The following is a 24,479-nucleotide window of genomic DNA, read 5'->3' as shown; positions in this document are numbered from 1 at the left end:
GGAGATGGGGAGAAGACATAAAGTTATGAGAGGGTGAAGAAATGAGTGAAATGTGTCAAAAGTATCTTGAGAACATGAAAAGAAAAGGTAATAATATACATAGGTAACTTGTGCTGTATGTTATTTTAATTGTAGATTAAGAGATTTTAAGACTGAAAGCATAAAGTAATATTACTTAATGCATTATGAGTTGTTTTTAAGATTTTGTGCATTAAAAATTATTTTTAAGACTTTTGATAAATCTGGTTTATAAGATAGTATAGATAATCACGTAACCAATATCTCAAATATTTTCAAATAATTACCTTCAATTATATAACCTGAACCCGGTTATCACAAGATATTTGTTTCATTTTATAGATGTAAGTGTTTTTTTGGCTCAAAAAATGTTTAGAGACTTAATCGTTCAAAATATGAAAGTCCATTGTCTTTTTAGACTTTTCCATTATTTTACTATATTAACAAGTTTTATCGGTTATAAGGATGTATGTAACAAGATTTAGAAAGTCCAATGACTTATTTAACAGGTTTTGCAATGTCCAAGGACTTATTTGTTCCAAAAAATTGTCCAATGACTTAATCATTCCAAACACTAAAGTCCATTGGGTTTTTTATACTTTTACCTTTAAAATAATACATAAGTTGGTATTTTAAACAACAAAATTCACACATTCTGACTAAAAGGTATTCCGTTTATTTCAAGGAATCTATTTTAAAAAATTGACTAATAGGTATATATTTGAATTATCCTTATGTAGATAAAGTTGAAAAAAACTATAAAACACTGATATTTTTGTAATGAATATTCATTATAGAAAAACAAAACCTGTAAATATGACAAAACGATTCATAAACTTTAGAATTTTTGAATAGGAAATTGTATCAATTATACATTCTCAATTTGCAATAAAGTTGTATACCCTGATGTATCGCAGGGGATACACAATTGGTATATATAGAGTTGGATTTCGGGTGAGAAAACAAATTTTTGTGAGAAATGTAAGAAATACTTTGTTAGCGGATGTTCTCATAAGTTAATGTGATGACGTATGTTAACATTTCTTGTTAATATATGTCAGTGTATGTTGACTTATTTTAATTCATATTAACATTTCCATGATAACATAAATGATATTTCCATGTTAACGTTTTATTATAATGTTCCTATGCTTCTCCTTCTAGTTTCGGCATGACTTATAGATGTACTAAGAGAGTTATAGTTGTTGATTCTTGCTAATGGCCACAATGACTAGATTTATCATTCACACTCAACTTCCTAGCTGAAATTCAGGGGTTGATGAATATGTATCTGATTCAAACATGTTCCTCCCCTACTATATCCAAGTCTACATTCTTCTAACTATTACATCTTAGTCATTAGACTTCATTACTCTTTACCATGTGTAGCTTCTCCCTTAACTTATTATTTTACATAAATCAAGTTCAACCTCAAATGATTTTTTCATTGTTGTGTTCAAACTTGAAAACTATATCAATGTCAAGCTTGATGTTTTGTTTATTAGTTTGAGTATTTTGTTACGACCTAGAATTCAAGCTCAATTAGCTCATGAAATTAATCGAGGACCGTTTTGTGTTTAAGCATGACTTTGAACTCTATAATTAATGAACCAAATGACCTCAAGCTAATTGCTTGACTCATTACAACCATGCACTCTCTTTGTGTGTGTATTACATATTCATGTAATCCAATTCCAAGTTCGATTGGTCATATATATGTAACTTACAACATTTATTGCATCCATTAAATTCTTAGAAAGATACTATTTTTGTTACTGATTTTCTCGTACATAATCATTTACAAGAAACCAAGGACAAGTTATATGTTTGGTGAACGATAAGGATCATTTGACACCGATCATCCTCTCCAAGACATCCTTCTAACCTAAACAGTCAGTAGTCAATTAAAGACCAAACGTAATTACTCCTTACGACTTAAATACACAACATTTAATCATATATGGTTGAATAAAAAACATTACTAAAACATCCAACTCTGAAACACAGTCACACATCAACCAGGTTTGCTTTCTAGTGTTCACCTTCCCTAACGACCACTAGGGTCATGTGAAATTAGTTACGATAGACACTCACTTTAATAAAAAACCATTCAATTTGTTCATTTGAGTTGGAGGTTTTTATTTGGTGGATTGTATTGTATACATGCTACATACATACATCCATCCATCTTATCTTCTGTTGGCCCAAAAGTCCATCAAGTAAATACCCTAATAAACTACTTCCCGCTCAATCATATGTTTCAAAATCCCGCCCCTTTTCTCCACCCACATTTCTCTCAATTTCATTTATTTTTTCCTGAATTTTACACTGCATAAATTAAAGGAAAATTATTCCTTATTTTTATTTATGCAATTATCGTCAGTTTCACCAAGATCAAGAGGGAGAAAAACCCATTTTTAATTTTTACCCTACACTGTTTAAAAGACTTTCAAGGAAATAGAGTGAGAGGATGCACAAAAAGTTTATGAGGGTTAGGGTTTTTTTACGAAATGGGATCTCCTGAAAATCCAAATGAGTCGACCACAGCAATCATCGCATCCACCACTTCACCACAATCTGCTGCTTTCCAAGTAAAGCCAACAAAATCTCATATCTATGGCGATAGTCTGGAATTTATTCATCATCTAAATTTTTGGTTGTTTCTATTGCATTTTCCTTGTATATGCGGATTTTTTTTAAGTATTAGCTTTAAGTTGTTTGTAAAATAGGTTGAATTTGGAATTTAGACTCTCAACTGTTTTATGACAATCAATTAGCTTTAGATTCTAGTGACGGTTTGTTGTGTTGATTGGATTTTAAGAGAATTGATTCTTGTGGGTCTTCTGTACAGTTTATATAAACTATTATTTGTATGTTGGGTCTGTAAATTGATGAATTATATGTGTAAAGTTACAGCCCTTTTTTTATGTCATTGGTTTCATCTTTTGTATTATTTTATTTCTTTACATTTCTGAAGGTATGGTATTAGGGATTTTGGTGGGTTTGTATTTTTTGGTTATGGGTATTAGGGAATTACATAATGTTACCAATAACATTGGCTGAATGTTGAAGTTAATCCCATAAGACGATGACGAGTACGTGGATTGCTGAGAGTGCGACTCCCTGTTGCATCCAATTGCTGGTTAGACAAATGGCAGTTTTCTAAATTGTTTTTAGGGTTCTATGTAAACGTGGTGATAGGTATTTGATTTTATGTTTAATCAAAAATTAGGTCTCTGTACTTTTGTATTGCTTTGGATTGGAAGTAAGGTTTCCACTTTCTTTGTGTTTTGATTAGAAGTTGTAGGTGTTGCTTTTGAAGTAATTCTTAAACTTCTAAACTCATAATTGGGTTTGTTTTGTTAGATTGTGGTGGATGTTTGTTTATGTATGGTGTTGAATTTGGAGGTGGAGCCTCCAAGTGCTTTAGAGGTAATTTTGAAATTTGTTCAATTATCAAGTACATTTTGGGTTTGAGAATTCTCTATGTCAAATTCCATATAAAAGCCAACTACAAGTAATATTATACACGTGACTATTACTTTCAATCGCTATAGATGTATCTAAATTGTTTTTCTTATTGAGCTAGCTTTGGTTTATTGATCTATATCTGTTGATGACTAAACTACTTGAAATTGTGAACCTATATGTGTTCGACAGTAAAACTATGTTCTTATCAAAGTTGTTAGAGGATCAAGTCCCGCTTAGGCGCAAAGGGTCCAGGGGCCTAGGCGTGAGGTGCGGGTCTCAGGAATGTGAGGCGCATCTTATAAAACGTTATATATATACACACATACAGTTATACACAAGTCAAATATGTAACAAGTACTGGTGCAACGACCAACAGTACTTCGATAGAGGCAGAAGGGTTGGGTTTAAAGCATGAACCATGAGGGAGAAGTTTTAAGGTCTGGGTATTTATAGAGAAAGAGGCTTGAATTTACAAGAACTGGGTATTTAATATTAGGGTTTGACACTTTGGCTTATATCATCTGTTTAATAACTCATTCTTAAGAAGTCTAGAAGATATGACGATGAAAAAACTTATTTAATATTGGGGTTTGACTTGGTATTTAATAACTCTAATTTAAGGCGCCTCAACCAAGGTGCCTTAGTGAGCCTCGTAAATATGCCTAGCTTCGACTTTAAAAAAGGCCCAACTCCTTGAGCCTTATGAGCCTCAGAGCCTAGGTGCGCTTGCTTTTAACAACTATGGTTCTTATGGGTTGAGAATTCATTTGATGCAAGAAAAATCTTATTTGAAAAGAAGGATTGGCGGTCTTTGCTGTTTGTATGCAAATGAAATGATGGAACTTATGTTTTGCTAAGATTGATACTCGCTAATAGAATATTTTTTGGTTGTTCAACCATGTGTTAAATAATTTTAAAATATGGTATAATATCACCAGTGCTGTTAGAGGCAGCACATAGGTGCCAAAGACAAGAGGTTAACATGTTAGTAGCACAGGATTTTGGAAATGGCAACAAATCGAGTTTGTGTACGAACACAAATTAGAAGGGAACTGAATGCGAAATGTGGGTATCCTTGAACTCAATTGTGGGATTGTCAACACTGAGAAGTCTGAGCTTTGCACCTAGAATACTGGAAACATATGAGCAACACATCCAAGATGATCTAAATCTCACTTAATGGTTTATTGCATCACACAATTCCCATGACATGAAGATATTTAACTAAAACTATAATTCTATTCTTTGACAGTTCTGTAATGAGATTATATAACTTGTATAGAAATGAGAACTCAAATCTTGACTTAGGGAAACAAGAAATCATTAAGTAAAATACCATTGCCAATCAGCAGGTTTCATACCCATCTGACTTATTATGACATTCTGGTACTTGATTATCTGGATTTGCATGTCGATCATCCCTAGGCCTAAAGGCATTAGCCTTTGAACCTTCAAATACCCATGTGCTGGTCACTTGCCCTTGCATGGTGGTTACTTGCTTAACTTTTGATTGCTGTCTGTCTTTGGGACAGCTTACTTCAAGCCTATTTACTCTATATATCAATAGGTCACATGGTCAAGAATATGTTTGGGTGATCAGTCTAATTGCTGCTAGTACGTGCCTGTTCTTAATTTGATGTCTCTACAATGTAGTTTTTTTAAGATGCTTGAGGCTTCAGGAAGATAGGTGCAGAACCTGTAGATAGTGGAAGTACGAATGCTGCAATAACTTGGGTTTGGGTTGGAGGGAAGAATTGAGATGGGACTACATTTGTCCAGCGGTTTTTGAGGGTTCCACACCCTGCCAAACTTCTCACTTATCTTTTGTTCATTTTGTTGTTATGGAATTGGAGCTGATTGGTTGTTAATAACAATAACAATATATAAACACTTTGTACTGCTCGTTCTTCTTGTCCAACGTCTGAGCTTTGTTAGTTTTACTTACTAATGTGGAAAATTTGGGTTTGTGAGATTACAAATCTGTACATCTTTTTATGTAAATACTCGTTGCACTTATCTTCAAGATCACACTCTGGGTGCTAAAGTTAAATTTTTTATTAATTTGCTGTTAATACTCCTGATATAATTTTTCTCGTCCTATTTTGGTTCTGCCTGTTTCAGGACTCTCCTATCTTTAATTACATCAACAATCTTTCTCCTATAAAGCCTGTCAAGGGGACATCAGCTTTACAAGTATTTTCAGGGCTTAATTCTCCTCCCCTTGTATTCACATCACCTCGAATCCATGCACATCAACAATCTGCCGAGTTGAAAAGGTCTAATTTCTTTGATATTTATTTCATACATACTGCTTTCACTTTTCCTTGAAGATTAATTGTTTGTTTTATGATCTCCAGGTCCCAATGTCATATATCATCCCACTCAGAATTATCCCGACACGATCGTACAGGCAATATCACTACTGGTGCAGTTGAACCCGAAAGACTCACTTCCCATATGAGCGGTGAGTTGAATCCTTGTAACAACAAGCATGGAAATAACAGCTCTAGACATGATGAAACTTGCAGTCTTAATGATAAGTTGATGATTATCTAGCTGATTTTTCTGAGATGGTTTTTGCAGATCTTACTCCCTTGGCCAATTCAAGTTTGACAAATTTCGAAGATGACCTACCCAAAGTGGCAGATTCAATGAACCCAGAGGGATCTATGGAAACCTATGCCAATGAAGATGGCAAGGGAAGCAATGTGGTGGCAAATAATGCATCAGCTACATTTGTTGAGCAAGCAAAACGGGACCATGAAGGAAATTTATCATCCTGTCCCAAGTCTATTGAAAATGATGGAAAAACCAGTAGTTGTCCGAAATCTAATAGTTGCCAAAAAGTTCCGGCGAATGTCTCTGTGGACAATATGTCTGTCCAAAAATATGACCAACGGGTGGCTCAGGTAGGTTTTTAATGTGACTAGCTTGAATCATATTGAGTGCTGTCCGGTGCTTCTTTAAGAAAACATCATGATTTATAATCTTTATTATATTTACAACATTTGCATTGTATAAAGAACTCATAGGCATCCTGCTAGTTGGTTTTAATTTTATCTGGACTGTTGCCTCAGCATATGCAACCTGTTTTCCGGTACAAGGATTGTGGCAAGCGAATAGAATCCGGAATTGCCGATGAATCTATTGTAACTATGACAGAACGACACTCAAAGGTAGAATAGTTTGTGAAAACTCTAATTGTGGCTATACACATAGTTTGGAATCACTCTCTACCTTCCATATGTGAACCTATTCAAAGCTTCAATATGTGTTTCTTTAAATTATCTCATACCCATCATGGGATAAGGCATAACTCATGGATAGCAGATTTTAAAGAGATAAGGATAATGTTTTGTAGAGCTCCTATGCTCATCTTAGCAGCGTAAATACATGGGCTTACAACCATTTTAAGGTACACATTCTATTATGATCTCATACTTGGAAAATCCCAGTAAGTATTACATATGCATGCAAAAATCCCAATAAGTATCACATATGCATGGAAAAATCCCAATAAGTATTACATAAGCATGCAAAAATCACAATAAGTATTACATATGCATGCATATCCTTGACCCTTGTTTACTCCCACATTGATCTTTGGCCTGATCATTAAAGGATCCAAATATAACTTTTCTGTTTTCATGTATTCAACACTTGGAAACCCTTGTCAACGGCCTTGACTCCTTTCAACAATGCAACTTTTCACACACATCCGAGATTTGGTTGCTACAAGTGTGATAATCTTATATTTCATAAGACACTAGACATATGGAGGTGGATTGTTGCTTTGCTCATGAGAAGGTGGTTGGTATTTCTTGTGAACCTTCTTTTTTTCACTGAGTAGATGCTTTTTTGGAGTTTAAGTAGCTGATATTTTTGACAATGCTTGCAAGATAAAATCAACTTGATCCTCTATGTAGTGAGTTGGAGAACACAAGACACAATAATGGAAAGGTTTAATAGGTTATTTTGTTCTTCAAGGGTGTTGTATACAAATGAGTATTGATGCATGACTTATAAAGCTATATCCACACCGAGTACTTATTAGGTGTGGGGTGATTTGCATTGTAGAATATGCATCTGTTATACCTATTTGTTAAGTAAACATATTTGACTTGATATTTGATATCACATACGGATCAAATGATTTGGGGGCAAGTGCAATCTAGTCTGTTTTTGAAGAGTTTGACTAATTTGGTACAAAGTATTTTATAGTTATCATTCAATAATATAAAATATGAAATATTCACTCTTCAAATAGTTGGTTTATTAGTTATCGTGTCTATTTTCTACTTCTATCCATCTTATATTATCTTTTTCATACCTACCGCTCCCTTTTCGTTGTTTCTATAGGATGTTTCATTTTTTCCTATATTATCCACCCTATATTAGTTTTCTTTCGTTTGATGTCTATTATTATTTGATAATGTGTATTGCTCAAGTTATGTCTACTTTATTTAACATACCCACATACATAAAAGATTGCACTTAGATTTTAGTAACTTTTAAATGCCGAAGTTGCACATTTAATTGATGCACACAATTTTTTTCCTCTTAGGATAGAGAAACTGATAGTTGAATAACACAATAAACCATCTAGATTAACTAACTTAAAGAAAAGTTTATGAGGTATGAATGATTGAATCATTGCAATTGGAAGATTTGCTATTCATAACACCATACGAATGATAACACGAATTCCTACAACATTCGAGAGAGGCAGTAGACTCTCCATTCCCAACCAATGGTTAGTACAAGAAAATTTCTAATATCTCCTCTACACTGACAATTCTTATATGAATATATATTTACCTCTCTAATTGCTATAACCTCTAAACTATTAGCTAGTATCAGACTTCCCAACTAATTCTCATTTGGAATTACCAAATAGTCTATGTTTCTTACTTCTCATGTCTTCGGGCATACATGTACTTAATCACCGGCTTACCCTTTAGCTAAAGTTTCACCTTGTCCAAAAAGTTAAAATTTGGAATTGGCCTTCCAGCAACTCTCAATCCTCCCATGATGCTTCAAAAATTGTAGCCCTTTCCAATTTATCTAAACTTCCAACGGTGTGGTCTTGTTCGTCATGTTTGGACGACAATCTAGACCTCTTTTGGCTCAAATCCTCTGTTAAAATTGTGGGCTAACACCGCCGATGACACACAAGATCCTATAGCATGTCGTAACAGAGAAACGTGAAATACGTTATCAATCCTTGCGGCTATTGTAAATCCAACTAGTTGTCACTTCAACAGGTATTTAAGACTTCTTTAATCCGTTTGAAATATAAATTGGTGATCTGATAAGTATGAACGCAATTTTAAGTTTCCAAACACGATCACTATTAGCTTTTTTTCATAGATGGGCTTCAAACGAGCATGCTGCCCCAAGACTTAGTTATGAAAAACAACTGGTCTTCCCTTTTGCATTAGGATGACACCCACCCCAAAACCTGATGCGTCCTTTCCACCACAAACTATTTGTTAAAAGTTGGCAAAGCTAATGTAGAGGTCGTGGTCAAGGCCCTCTTTAACTTTAGGAAATAAACAATAGGCTCTTTATCCCAACTAAAACTAAAACTGTTCTTTAGCAAATCAATCAAAGGTTGGGCAATGTGGCCATACTTCTAAATGAACTTACGATAGTATTCGGTCAAGCCTAAAAACCCTTGTAACATAGTGATGTTCTTCGGTTGGGGCCCCTTTAACTTTGCTTCGACTTTCAAAGAGTCCATGTCTACCCCTTCTGCGAATACCACATGTCCCGAATCAACCACTATATGCTGCCTCAATCTCACACTTTATTAGGTTCACACATAACCGATTTTTCCACAACACTTGTAAAACCCTCTTCAAGTGCTGAACATGTTCTGACTTGTCTTTGTTTGCCAAAATATGGTCAAAAGAAGACCAAGACAAACTTTTTCAAGAAGGGTTGGAATATGTCATTCACCGGTGCTTGAAAAGTCGTTGGCGCATTGGGTAGTGCCAATGGCATAACGTGAGTTCTAAACGCTGTCTTTGAATCTAGTTGTAACTGGACTTGAGATTCGATTACGAAAAGCAACTGGCCACATAGTTCATCTAACAACTCCTCTATGATTGGTGTAGGGTACTTTTTCGAAACTATACCCTTGTTTAATGCTATATAATTCATGCAAAACCTCCAACAACTGTCTTTCTTCTTGACGGGCAACACTAGGTTAGAGAATGGACTTTGATTGTGTTGGATGATTTCTGCTTTCATCATTTCAGTAACCAATTTTTCTTTTTCATTGTATTAAAATTTAGGATACCTATACAACATTACGTTAGTCGGACGGACTAGCCCCCCCCCCCCCCCAAAAAAAAAGATGATCCCGTGTTCCTTCTCTTGTTGCGATGCAATTCCTGCCGACATTTGAAACACTTCCTTAGATTTGTCTAAGACCAACTGTATCGCAGGGGTAACTGGTTTATTCCGATGTTTGTTGGTTTTTGAACTACCTAGTTCAATCAAAATGCCCATTTTATTCTGGTTTATTCCTAAGTGCTTGGTCCCCTTTTAGATTACTTATTTTTGTGCCACTTGGAATCTTATACTTGTGTTTGCCAATAGGTAACTGTTGCTCCTAGAGTTGCAAGTCATTGAATTCCTAAAATTAAATCCAAATCCCCAACTCGATCGGCAACGCGATTTCTACCCCTTGCAAACACACCTTTACCTCTCGACAAGCATGCCATCCTTTTATCGCCTCACCTGCACCCTTTGATATATCGTAAGCTTCAGCTATTCTTACCAATAACCCAATTTATCCACTAGAGTCGATACAAAATAGTGGGAGGCACCATTGTTGATCAACACAACGACCTCTAGACCTCTATAACCCTTTCCTGTTTCATCATCTTTTAGGTATTAAGAGTTCTACAATTGAGTTCACTGATACCTCCATATCCTGTTTGTAAAAAACTTCTGGTTATCTTCTTCCCTCTCTGTCGTCTCGTTTTCCCCCACATTTTGTACCACCAAAACTTTTACCTCTTTTCTCTTACATTTGTGCCTTGGGAGCTTACTTCTTATTGCAAAGATAGCATATTNGTTTTCCCCCACATTTTGTACCACCAAAACTTTTACCTCTTTTCTCTTACATTTGTGCCTTGGGAGCTTACTTCTTATTGCAAAGATAGCATATTTCTTGGACTTTTTGTTGTTGCTATTCATTGTCGGCCGATCTTCATAATTTTTTCCTTCCTTTGTACTANTACTTCTTATTGCAAAGATAGCATATTTCTTGGACTTTTTGTTGTTGCTATTCATTGTCGGCCGATCTTCATAATTTTTTCCTTCCTTTGTACTATTTGTATTTCTTGTTGGTTTACTCGTTACCGAAATTCCATCGCACTCCTTAGTCCCCAATTTCGATTGGTCACCTTGTTTTTCTCAACTATATTCATTGCTAAATTCATCGCACCCGTTAGGCTCATTGGAGAAAGAAATCTTATCTCAGTTCGTATCATCGGGTCCAACCCATTTACAAATTGGCTTAGATTTTGATATCCTGTTGAGCAAAGTAGGCAATGCTACAAATTTTCGACGATACTCCTTGATCAACCCTTTTTGTTTGAGTGCTAAGAATTGCTCGCAAAGTGTTCCCACTGCCAACGGTTGAAACTGCCGCAACAACATCGATTTCAACTCCGACCACCGTAAAATTGGTCTCTTCTTGTGCTCCCACTGGAACCAACACAACTGTCGCCTTCGAAGAAGATGGTTGCTACTTCAATTTGTTTCTCATTAAAGGGTCGAAATAGGGCAAAATAATGTTCAACTCTCATAATCTGACTATCTAGATCGTTTCCATCAAACGTAGACATCTCTAATTTTCTTTCCACGATAAAGAAGCGACATGTCTCGTTGTTCGTTTCCTTCTTGTTTGGCGTTGGTTGTGGTCTTTGAATCTTATCCTCGTGGAATGGTGTAGACATCTCTAATTTTCTTTCCACGATAAAGAAGCGACATCTCGTTGTTCGTTTCCTTCTTGTTTGGCGTTGGTTGTGGTCTTTGAATCTTATCCTCGTGGTATGGTGTAAACCTCCTCTTCGGATGAATTGATTGGATCTCGACAATTGGAAGACTTGTAATTCACAACGCTATAAGAATGATAACACGAATTCCTACGACATTCAGGAGGGTTTATACTCTCTTTTCCCAACCAATGGCCAGTACAGGAAAATGTTTGATACCCCCTCCTAAACTGATTAGTCTTATTTATATCCACTTCCCAACATAACCTCATGACTATCAGCTACTAATAGACTTCCCCAGTTACCACAGTCTCCCTCACTTCTTATGTCTCCTCGCATACGGGTACTTAATCACTGGCTTACCATTTCTGTTGATTCAAGAGATCTTTTTAGTTTCTTTTGATTGCTTATGTAGTTTAGCAACTAGTATCGGTTGAACCTGGGTGCTTAATGAATACAATAATATTTTGGAGTTGTAGGTGCAAATTGCAAATCAATTTTGTGAGTGGCTTTACCTTTTCACATATGCATATGTTTACTTATGAAACCGTTCTTTGCTAGATAACTCATGTTACTCTGATTTAAGGTGTCTTAAATTGGAACAATTTCTTTGACACCGAATCTGATAGAAATGAGAACAAAATAATTGATACAACAAACTAACAAAGGCTTAAACTATTTGATTATTGAATTCAAAAGATTGAAATGACAAAATCAGAAGGAAGTCGATGAATGGCCTTTCCTTCTGCCTAAGCATTCATAGCCGATACTTATTGAAAACCTAAATTCTTGCCTGCCCTCCTATTACTAATACCCTCCTATTACTAACCTATTAGTATTTAGTATTCCAAGGCCTGGGCTGATCATGTACAATTGGGCTTGGGCTAGTGCCCTGTTCCTTATAAATGTTGCTGTCTTGAAGAGCAGAGGCTTCTCAAACATGAAAGCAAAGAATCGAGTTTGAATGGCGGTTGCATCTTTCAAAGTAGTTTCTTCTATTCTTGTCCTAAGTGAAGGTTGACTGTAAGGTGAATAGGAGACTCCCTGCAACTGAATAAGGGTTCCATCTTTCCAGAACTGCACCAATTAGGCTTGGGCTAGTGGGCCGTTCCTTATCAATGTCGCCGTCTTGAAGAGCAGAGGCTTGCCAAACATGAAATCAGAGAACCGAGTTTGAATGGCCGTCGCATTCTCTGAAGTAGCTTCTTTTATTCGTGTCTTAAGCGAAGGTCGACTGTAAGGTGAATAAGAGACTTCCTGCAACTGTATAAGGGTTCCATCTTTCCAGCGCTGCATTTGTTGGGTCTGCCAATGAGAAATCACATCGCCCAAGGTTCCTAACCATGCTAAACCAAGAATCATTTCCAAGGACCCCAAATCGTAAACCAAAGCATCTATGATACAAGTAAAGGTCCCCAGTTGTATTGAGACCCTATGGCATACTTCGGAGATGCGAACTCGGGTACTACCTCCAAAACAGATTGAAAGAGGGTTTGTTTGTCGAATTTCCATCCTAAAGCCAATGCTTTCGAGATGAAGTTATGTGTTGCTCTACTGTCTACCAAAATTAGAGTGGGTACTGATGGAAATCAACAAATTAAGATCGACTAAAAAGGAACAATGGAAGAAATTGGTTGTATGTGATTGAAATTGAAAGGAATTACAATAACAAAAAAAATGAACCAGGGAATCCTCCCTCTCTCAGCGCACTAACGCGAGAGCCAATAGAAACTTAGGAAAAACATTCTCTCCCAAAATACGTTTTACCTCCCTCCTATTTAAAGGTAAAACCCTCTCCTCTAACCGACTTCTAGCCACTTTCCTTTTCTGCCTTTTTGGCCAATCTAGAATACTTGGTTTATTTACATTATGATCCAACCCAACTAAATCCATAACATTACCCTGCCCTTCCAATGAAGTCTTGTCCTCAAGGCTTGCTTCTGGAAATTGACTTTTAATAGTCATTGTGTCCTCCCATGTTGCGATCCTTCCACTTAATCAACCATTGTACAATTGATTCTTTGTGAGCATTTACCGTACGTACTGCTTAAATAGAATCTGGAACATATCAGGAGAGTTGATTTCCAATTCAGGTGGAAGGTTTTGCTCCATGGAATCTGACATCACCACTATTTTGAGTAACGAAACGTGAAAGACCGGATGTACTCTAGAAGATACATGCAACGCAACAGTAATTTATATGCTACCGAACCAATTCGATTCATGATTTTGAAGGGCCCAAAGTAACGAGCTGCTAACTTTTGATGGATTCAACGAGCCACAATCAACTGTCGATAAGGCTTCAACTTTAGATAAACCCATTCGCCAACATTAAAACTTATCTCACGTCTTCTTTTATTTGCTTGTTCTTTCATTATCGCCTGGGCATGCGATAAATGTACCTTAAGTTGTTTTAGTGCTTCATCATGATCCCGTAATTCTTGGCTCACAACTTCTACCCGAATCTCCCCTGGAATAAACTGAGTTACAGTGGGTGGTTTTCGCCCATAAACCGTTTCAAAAGGAGACTTTCCAGTTGATCCATGAAAAGTAGAATTGTACCAAAATTCCGCCCAAGGAATCCATATTGACCATGAACGAGGTTGATCAATTGCAAAACATCTCAAATATGTTTTCAAACAACGATTTATGACTTCAGTTTGACCGTCATATTCCGGGTGATACGCGGAACTCATGTTAAGTTTCTTGTAGACGGAAATTTCTTGCCAAAACTGACTAAGAAACAATGGATCACGGTCGCCAACGGAACCCCATGATGACGAACCACTTCCCGAACAAAGATCTCGACTGACCTTGCTCTATATGGATGTTCTAAAAGAATGAAGTGGATGTATTTTGAAAGACGATCTACCACCACTAAAATTGCATCAAAACCTTTAGACTTACGTAAATCCAAAATAAAATCCATTGAGAGATGTTCCCAAACCGTATCCGGAATGTCCAAGGGCTGCAAAAGACCCCTCGACGTGGTAGAATTCGCTTTGCAACATTGACACATGTCACACAACTTCACAAATTGTTGCACAACAACTATCATTCTTGGCCATTACAGATTAAGTGCTAAACTACAGTAAGTTCTATAATAGCCGGAATGCCCTCCCGAAGCTGATTCATGGAATTCTTTGATTAAGGTAGCAATAAATTTCCATGTACGAGGAATCACCAAACAATCCTTATAATAAAGTATTCCTTGTCTAAAGGTGTAACCCGAGTGAGAATTAGGATCATGTTGCAAGTCTTGAATCATTTTCTGATATCAGCATCCTTACGGGCTTCTTCAATAAAGTGGGCCCCTTGGACCCAAATTGGACAGGATATTATCGAAGTCAGCGTACCATTCTCAGCCCTACGTGATAAGCATCAGCAGCCCGATTTTCATGACCGGGCATATAGCAAATACCAAATTGGTAGCCAAATAATTTAGCCACCCAATTTTGTTTCCCCGGGTTCGTAATTCGTTGTTGTAATAGAAATTTTAAGCTTTTCTGACTGTATACACCGTAAAACATATTCCCAATAAGTAGGCCCATCAATGTTGAACCGCTAGAACCAAGGACCTTTCATAAGCCGACTTGGATAAATTACGTTCACTCAAAGCCTTGCTAAAGTATGCGATGGGACACTGTTCTTGCATTAAGACTGCTTCTATTCCTTTACCCGACGCGTCATGTTCGACTATAAATGGTCGAGTAAAATCAGGAAGTGCCAATAGTGGGGCCGTAACCATGGCAACTTTAAGTGTTTCGAAGGCTTGATGAGCTTCCGAGTTCCAACAAAAGGCATCCTTCTTTGTGAGATCAGTGAGCGGTTTTGCAATGCTGCCATAGTGGCGAATAAACTTTCGATAATATCCCATAAGACCTAAAAATCCTCATAACCCTTTTAGTTGTTTCAAAACTGGCCAATCCAAAACAACCTCAATGTTTTTGGATCCATTGGCACTCCTTTGCCACTTATAATATGACCTAAGTAATCAATCGATGATTGCCCAAACGAACACTTTTTTCGATTCACCACAAATTAATTTTCAAGTAAAACGTGTAACACCATCGATAAATCTTCCATATGCTTTGACCAAGTCGGGCTATAAATAAGGATATCATCAAAGAAAACCACCACATATTTACATAGAAATGGCCGAAAAATATCACTCATAACAGCTTGAAAGGTTGCTGGTGCATTGGTGAGTCCAAACGACATCACCAAATACTCATAGTGACCGTCATGGGTGCGAAACGTTGTCTTATCAATGGTATCCGGTTGCATTCTGATTTGATTATAACTGGACTCTAGTTTAGAGAAAAAATGCGCCCTTCAATTCATCAATAAGTTCCTCGGCTACTAGAATAGGAAACGTATCAGGTATCGTGGCTTTGATGAGAGCACGATAATCCACACACATCCGCCACGATTGATCTTTCTTTTTGACCAAAATTATTGGGCTGGAAAAAGTGCTTTTACTTGGTTGAATCACACCAAGATTCAAAAGTTCCTCTACTTGCTTCTCAATTTCAGCCTTTTGAACGTGGGGATATCTATACGGCCGAACACAAATTGGTTCACGAGAATTGATCAAAGAAATTCTGTGATCGTGAGCATGTCGTGGGGGTAATCCTGTTCAATCCCGAAATACTGCTGGAAAACGGTCAAACAAGGATTGTAAATCCTGTTGTTGTGCGAAGGATAACTCCTCCTGTTCGTTTTGGCCGGACGAAGCAATACTCGAAAGACAGCTTTGAGAAGGATTGTCTAGTGACAACCACATTTGAAGAGAAGCTTGAGAGACTTGTACTTTAGATAGGCCTTGGATGCACACCGACTTCCCTTGGAATACAAATTTCATGGATGATTGTTCCCAGTTATGGATCACCTCTCCCAAAGTATTAAGCTACTCCATGCCTAAAACCATGTCCAAATCCCCCATGTCAAATACCAATTCCTCCACCTCGAATTCACATGTCTCCACTTGTACTTTAAGATGCATATAATGTTGACTAATAAAGATAACCCTAAAGCGGTCACCAATTTTCGTGAGATAAAATTAGCGTGGCTCTACTGTCCGCCAAAATCAGTACTGCCTCCTCAAACTTTAAGGTTTTGCCAGCACCCAAAAATTCCAAGGCCATACATAATCAATTTGGAGGAATTTCCTCCTCTTTAGTGACTGGTTCCTCTATTGTCTCTACGGTCTGAAGCTCACCGTTCCCATCTATCGATTCATCATCGCCCAAGAGAAGAATCCACAATTTCCCTTGGGGGCATTTGTGAGCAGGGCTGAATTGCTGCCCACAACGGAAACACAACCCTTTCTTACGTTGCTCCTCCCATTCTGTACGAGTAAGAGACCGAATACCTCGATTACAATTGAACATTGGCCATAGTCCGATGAAGGAGCCCCGACAGTACGCGGATTCGGGGGCATACGACCTATATCAGTGTGTGTAAGTGGGCTCTTCTCACTGGAAAGAGAACTATTGGGCCCTTTGTTCTCATAACGACCCAGAGGGTTGGATTTGAAATCTGATTGGAAAGAGAAGCCTAACCCACCTTCGGCCTGGTATCGAAACTGGGATTGAGAAATATTACCGGCAGAAGGGCAAAGCATCTCTTCGATATCCTTAGCGAGATACATGGCATCAGGACGAGACTGAGGTCGATGGAGACGTACCCATCGTTTCACATCATCACATAAACTCGCAATAAAGTAACCCGGGGTCTGTGTCTCAGGTAATCAAGGTACCAAGGATAGCAAAATATTCAAAATCATCTATATAATTGTGAATAGAAGATACCTGTTTCATCGTAGCCAATTGTTCGAACGGATTATGAATCTCCAAGCCCGAAAATCGTTGGGAGTAGTTCGACAGACAATTGTTCCTATGTAAGAGGATCGTAAATATGTTTCACAATCGTGAACCAGTGTTGGGCTACACCCACCATACTTAATTGAACAAAACGAATTCGAAGGTGAGATGGTTTACCATGAATGTCAAAGTATAATTCTGCTTTCTGAATCCATCCCTGGGGATCGAACTCATAGAATTCAGGCAATTTGACTTTCTTTACCGCCTATGGTAACAAATTGGAAGAACTGAATCGTGGAGTAGAAGTGTGCGAGTTATCACCTTGTTGTGGTGATGAACCCCCTAAGGAGTCTGTGTAATTGGGAATCCGGTGGAGGCCTCAAACGGTCCTCCAAATTCACAGTTGGGTTGAATACCCTGATGTTTCACCCACGCCATAAGCATCTTATGAAGTTCAGCTTCCTCCACTTGCTTGGATTCCCACGCTTGAATCCCCACTTTAATTTCCTGGATATCTGATTGCAACCTCTGAATCCGTTCTTCATGTTGCTCCAATTGGTTCAATTGAGATCGAGTTTCCATGGATTCCACACAACAGGTCAAGGCAGGTCGGACCAATGATGGAAATCAACAAATTAAGATTGACTAAAATGGAGCAATGGAATAAATTGGCTGTATGTGATTGAAATTGAAAGGAATTAAAATAACAGAAAAATGAACCAGGCAATCCTCCCTCTCTCAACGCACTACTAGAAACTTAGGAAAAACATTCTCTCCCAAAATATGTTTTACCTCCCTCCTATTTAAAGGTAAAACCTTCTCCTCTAACCGACTTCTAGCCACTTTCCTTTTCTGTCCTTTTGGCCCTTCTAGAATAAACTTTTAGAATACTTGGTTTATTCACATCATGACCCAGCCCAACTAAATCTGTAACAGGTACCCTGTAATTCCCCGGCTAGTTTAAATGTCTTCAAGGATGGAGAAAGATCTGATCCAAATCCATAAAACTCAAGGGCATTACACTCCCCATCCAAGACCGGACCATCATTTCCTTTTTCCTCAATATAACGAACTTCACCGTCCTCACCTAATTTGTCACTATCAGCCAATAAAATCACTTGTAGTTGCCCTTCCGTACACTTATGCTAAGGGGAGTACCTTTTCTCGCAAATGAAACACAATCCTCGTTAGCCTCCCATTCTGGTTTAGTCAGATGTTGAGTTCCTGTAGATTGAGTGGTGTTGGCGTTAGATTTTGCGGTTTCATATGATTTTGGTTGGGCTTGGCCAGTAACCCTACTGGGCTGATTCGTTAGGTGATAGGAGGATTGTGGAGGATTGGGCTTATCCTTTTGATTGTATTTCTAGGTTTGGTTTTGGATCGTACTACCCATTCCAAGATAGAACGGTGTCTTACCTTTGATACTGGTTTTATCCCCATCGACGGTTACGTGAGGGCCAAATTCATAGCCTGGTCACACGTTCGTGGTTGGAGTGCCCTGACCCAATTCCTAATATCATCTTGGAGACAACGAAGAAACATCCCTAATGCTTGATCTTCTGATTGGTCTGGAATGAGGGCCGAGAGAGCCCCAAAATTCTCAATGTACTCATCAATATCAGTGCCTCGTGTGTCATGGAATTTGGTCCCTCCAAATGGAACCAACAATTTTTCATGAAATTGTTCCCAAGTGGGTTGAGGATGTTTAATCAAGAGATTTGTGAACCAGTTTAGAGCAGATCCATCCATACACATTTGGGTTAGATTCAATTTCTGAGAAGAAAGAGGCTTCATGTACCTGGAAATAGAGTTCTGCTTTGGTGATCCATCCCCTGGGATCAAAACCTTCGAATATGGGGAGTTTCATCTCGGGAGTCGAAAATAAGGGAGTTTTGAAATGTTTAGCTCTGAATAACAAATCCAGTCCATGGGTTGGATTTTGAATGGAGTCCCATCATCTTCCTCTCATAGTTCGGTTGTTCTCCTTGATACTTTTGTAACTCATCGTTAGTTTCCCGATGGATTTGGGCAACTCATTTAGGATCTCTGTCATTGAATTAATAGAAGAGGACAGATAGTTCGCCTGGTTAGTTAGGGCTTCAATTTTCTCATCTTGAGCATCAATCCTTGATTGCAATCGGGTATTCACCTGAGTCTCTAGAGCGACCATTATTTCTCGGCAATGGAACCAAATTGATAGAAACGAGAAGAAAATAATCGATACAACAAACTAAAATAAAGGATTAAATTATTTGATTATTGGATTCAAAAGATTGAAATGACAAAATCAGAAGGAAGCTGATGAATGGCCTTTTCTCCTGCCCAAGCTTTCACAACCGATACTCTCTATTGAAAACTTAAGTCTTGCCTGCCCTCCGTATTGCTAACCCATTAGTATTTATAGTGTTCCAAGGCCTCGGCTGATCATCTACAATTGGCTTGGGCTAGTGGGCCATTCCTTATCAGAATCTTTCTGATATTCAATCATTCAGATGAAAATAACGTGAATGGTGGTGAGTTTGTCAAAGTTCATATAAGTGAAGGATGTATTATTAGAGTTCTCTTATTCTTGTACATAATAATGACCCAAGTAAAGCACAAAAGCTATGGTTCATTTATGTATTGCTTCTTTCTCCATCTCTTTAATACTACTTTTTCTGCGTTTGATCTTATCGTCTTGTCTTTCGGAATTACCATGATTGCAACACTCACTGTAGGTCGGTCAAAGTCAACTTGGGAAGCGAAGACGCCTTCAATTTGAAACAGCTCAAGAAAAAATTGTAGAAAATGACCCTGGTTCTGAAAATCCAAATACTGCTGGCAAATCAGAAATTCTGGAGTCTTCTTGTGCTGATATTTCTTCAACTTCTCACAATATTCAACCTACTGGAAGTACCCAATCCACATGTCCCTTATCTTTGTCTCAAAATACTAGGAATGCTAGTCTAACTGTTTCCAAGCCCTCAGGTATTGGCTTGCACTTGAACAGCATTGTTAATGCCAGGCCTTTGGCTTGTCCCCTGAATGTAAGCGTTAAACCAACAGATGTGACCTATTCAAGTGCTGGACGGAAGAAGTCGATATCTATTACTTCTCATATGCAAAATAACATGCAATGCACTTCATTTTCATCCAATTCAAATTTAGTGGAGAACGTTTCAGCTACAAGTGAAGAATATACGCACGAAACTCCTCCGTCTTGCCCTTCTTACAATAATGCAAAGTCCATGAAGATAATTGAACATGAAGACAAGTTTGATCCAGGGAGCCTGAACTCTGGACAGACTGGGAGAGTTGATGAGTTGGACAGATCAAATCCCAAAAAGAAAAGGTACTTTCTTCATGCTCTCTGACATACCCAATTTTGCATTCCAGATACTACATTTCTGGTGTATACTAATGGTTTTGAGTTCATCTACGCACACCATGCATATATTTATTTTTGTGTTGCACCATTTTATTATCTGTTTTCTTTTCTTGAAACATCTTTAACCTTCTCTAAGTAGTTTCTGTAAGAAGCTTGTTGTAGTTGTTTAATTGTTACATTATGCTGTTGTGTTTGTCTAATTGTTTCAGAAAGAAGACAGAGAGCACTGATGATGACTGCAAACACTGCAATTGTAAGAAGAGCAAGTGCTTGAAACTGTAAGTCTATCTACTGCTTGGCGTTATAGATCTGGTATGCAATTGAGGAGTTACAAAACAGTTTCCTTGCAGTTATTGTGACTGCTTTGCTGCTGGAATCTATTGTGCTGGGCCTTGTTCTTGCCAAGGGTGTTTCAACAGACCTGAATATGAAGATACAGTTCTTGAGACACGGCAACAAATAGAATCACGAAATCCACTTGCATTTGCTCCTAAGATCATTCATCGTCTTACACAGCCTCCAAGAAGCCAGATTGTGGTATTAATTTTGATATTTAATCTCAACTTCGTTTTCTTAGTGATCAATTATAAGTATTAGTTATTATTGTCCACAGGAGGATGGAGATCAACTGACACCACTTGCAGGAAGACACAAAAGGGGTTGCAACTGCAAGAAGTCAATGTGCCTGAAAAAGTACTGTGAGTGCTATCAGGTGTGTACTTGTTAATATGGTTCAGTTCATGTCAGATGCTCCTTTTTTGTCTCCTTTCAATCCTGTTTTATTGTGTAATAGGCTAATGTTGGATGCTCCGATGGATGTCGGTGTGAAGACTGTCAAAATATTTATGGCAAGAAAGGAGGTAACAAATATTTATATATGACAAAAAAGGAGTTATCAGAGATATTCAAAATACCAACTTTGATAAATTATGAATTGGTTTCAACTAGTTTGGACACATTAACTGAAGGTAAATAGCATGATAGATTTTAAGCTCATGTATGCTTATGTTATATATGCTATATATTGATTGTGCTGTATAACTTGTATATGACTCCACTTTAGTCTATAGCATATAGATATTCATTATCTTTTCTGTTTTGGTAGTTCATTGTGGTTAGTCATCTCATATAGAAGAGCTGGTAAAAGTAAACGAATGAATCTAATTTATTTAAAAGCTTGTTGATTGTTGGCCACACAATTGTACAGAATGAATTTTACTGACTGCCTTGAAAACTTTAAGCCGGATACTCTTTCGTTCAGGGAACATTTGTATTTGTTGAATGATTTACAGTAATTTCATCTTACTCGATTGTAATTTCATGTTTATCTTGGAAACTTCTGAATTGAAACTAATTTCGTTTTAAACTTGTGAATTTTATTTTGATTTTCTATCAATCTCTAACTTATGACATGCATATCAGTAAGCGGCACGATTAGAGAAATGGGCATGGAAGTCATTAACGAGAAACTAAATTGTTCATTTGACGACAAGATGAAAGTGGGTTCCATTAGGTCAAGATCCTCTCTTTCTGAATTCCAAAAACCTCACAATTTGACTCCCCAGACGCCTTCGTTTCAATGTTCAAAGTAAGATGTTAATCAAGAACTTTTAGTTGATTTCATAAGGCATATTTTTAATTATGAAATTTTACTTGCTCACACTTTCATGTTTAGCCATGGAAATGATGCATCAAAAGCTCGAGTTTTACCCGGAAGATACCTTCCGTCGCCAGAATCTGAAAGCACTTTTTACCCTTCTTATGTGAGCACCCCTAGATCTCCCAAAAATTCTGCTAGCTTTGACATGATCATGGAAGCAAGTAACATGAACAGTGAAATGGTTCCATTTGGTCAAGATTTATATCCCAGCGTTGAATTTATGGATGAATGCTCACCTGGGTGTACTACCAGTGGTACCGCCACTGGTCATCTCACCTCAATGGGTGACTGGTCAAACAGTTCCAGAGCTCAGTTATTACCTCCTGGTGGTCTGAGCTTTTCTTCTCTTTGTCCCCGTCGCTCCTCAGTCACCCCAGTGACTCTGTTTGGTGGGACAAAATTGACCGACTCTCAACAAAAATCCATCGACAACTATGATGATGACACACCCAATATACTAAAAGACTCTTCTATCCAACCCAATAAGGTGAAAGTGACATCACCAAATAAGAAGCGAATTTCTCCGCCTAGGATCCGATTGCATGAACTTGGTTCAAACTCTCTGAAAAGTGGCAGGAAATTCATATTGAAGGCAGTTCCTTCTTTCCCACCTCTCACTTCATGCATTAATTCCAAAGACAACACTGGTCGGATTTCAAATGATCCTCCAGCAGATGACACCCTTTAAATGGATTTTTAAGGTCAGTCTTTGCAATATTTTAGATGTTTATTTCTTTGCATTATGTAGATACCATAACTAATTTGACAATAAAGGCTTGATATCATCATACTTTTTTCCCTTGTAAATGATTTTGTAGGTTAATTTAAGTTGGAGGGTTTATCTTTCTGGGCAAAAAACCAGCATCCAAACTTGTCCAAATTGTGTATCTAGAAGCAAAAAAAAATTCTCTGCGTGCTTAGAACTTGATTCATGCAGGTGAGAAATTGTGTATAACACAATGGCGCTGCAACCACACAATTTGGCATCATGCAACTACACAAGACTAGTCTATAGTGAGTCTTCTTGACCCTTTTCTTGCCATTTTCTTTTCTTAGTTCTGGGAAGGATATGTTTGTTTTCTCATCTTTTTATATTAGTCAAAAGTGTTTGGATTGTAGTTGTATCTTCTGGCTTTCCAAAGATTACCAAATCCTGGTGGTTCAGAGGAAATTGCAGAGTGTTCAATGACCAAAAAGTTAGTTTACTTGCATAGAAATCTTTCCAGTTTGGTGAATCTGTATTGGGATATTTTTGGGTATTAATGATCCATTTTTGACTTGGTGAATGGGAAAAGATTCAAAATCCAGTTGTGTTTTTTTGGTTAGGACAAATTCTAATTCGATCCTCAGATCCTATCTTTGCATGGTATTTATTGGGTTTGTTTTCGTTGGTAATTTGACATTGTGGATTTCAGTTGTCAAATTGAGAAGAAAACAGAAAGACATGGGCCATGACCAAGGCATATCTAGTCTTGGTTAAGTATAGATGGAATATGGTATATGTGTTTGAGATCTATCCGGTCACTAAAATGGACTTCGTTTATTTATTTTAGTTTGGATATAATAGAAAAAGGTGAATGTTGATTTTTATGTCAAAATTAAGAGGTTGCTTTTAACTTCATTTTGACATGTAATCTGTAGTTTTTGTAGCTATCTTTGCTGTGATATGACAAAATTTTACATCAAAAATCAATCGGTGCCATGTTGGCTGAATACTCATTTATTATGTAACTAGGTTTGAACCTGTGTATTACACGGTATTTTACAAGAATTAAATGAAAGCAGTATGTATTTTATAAAGAATCTATAATAACATAAGTAAATATTAAGGAGGCGTTTGGTTCGTTGGATTCCGACGGAATCTGATGGAATTGGAATGATCAATTCCGTTGACCAAATTCTATTTTGACGTTTGGTTACCCATGGAATGGAATTAAATTCCAAACATTCCCTTAAGTGTGGATTTGATCATTTCTTCACAAAAGTGATGGAATTGAAATCCATTCCAACCAGTATTTTGAAAATGACAAAAATGCCATCACTAAAAGATAAAACCCTAGCCACTAAACTCCGTCATGATCGAAATCTGGACTCCATCGATAGATCGATTTCTTCCCTGTTAAACA

The 24,479-nt window shown here is 37.4% G+C and overlaps 1 protein-coding gene across 1 annotated transcript; it reads left to right on the top strand.

Annotated features, from left to right (window-relative positions):
* Nucleotides 1–2,476: 2,476 nt before the first annotated feature.
* On the top strand, nucleotides 2,477–23,659 carry LOC112502776 (protein tesmin/TSO1-like CXC 2). The gene is made up of 14 exons (XM_025106779.1): nucleotides 2,477–2,609; nucleotides 3,385–3,450; nucleotides 5,611–5,765; nucleotides 5,847–5,953; nucleotides 6,073–6,398; nucleotides 6,567–6,665; nucleotides 20,044–20,657; nucleotides 20,903–20,971; nucleotides 21,044–21,230; nucleotides 21,307–21,405; nucleotides 21,487–21,553; nucleotides 22,116–22,281; nucleotides 22,369–23,054; nucleotides 23,291–23,659. Exons 1-13 carry the CDS (start codon nucleotides 2,529–2,531, stop codon nucleotides 23,039–23,041), a joined length of 2,709 nt encoding a protein of 902 aa, XP_024962547.1. The 5' UTR covers nucleotides 2,477–2,528; the 3' UTR covers nucleotides 23,042–23,054; nucleotides 23,291–23,659.
* The last annotated feature ends 820 nt before the right edge of the window (nucleotides 23,660–24,479 follow it).

This window comes from Cynara cardunculus, unplaced genomic scaffold (assembly GCF_001531365.2).
Source record: "Cynara cardunculus var. scolymus isolate 2C unplaced genomic scaffold, CcrdV1 Un_Scaffold_1906, whole genome shotgun sequence".
NCBI lineage: Eukaryota > Viridiplantae > Streptophyta > Magnoliopsida > Asterales > Asteraceae > Cynara > Cynara cardunculus.
The sequence above is the reverse complement of the archived record's forward strand: the minus strand, read 5'-3'. Positions and strand labels throughout refer to the sequence as shown.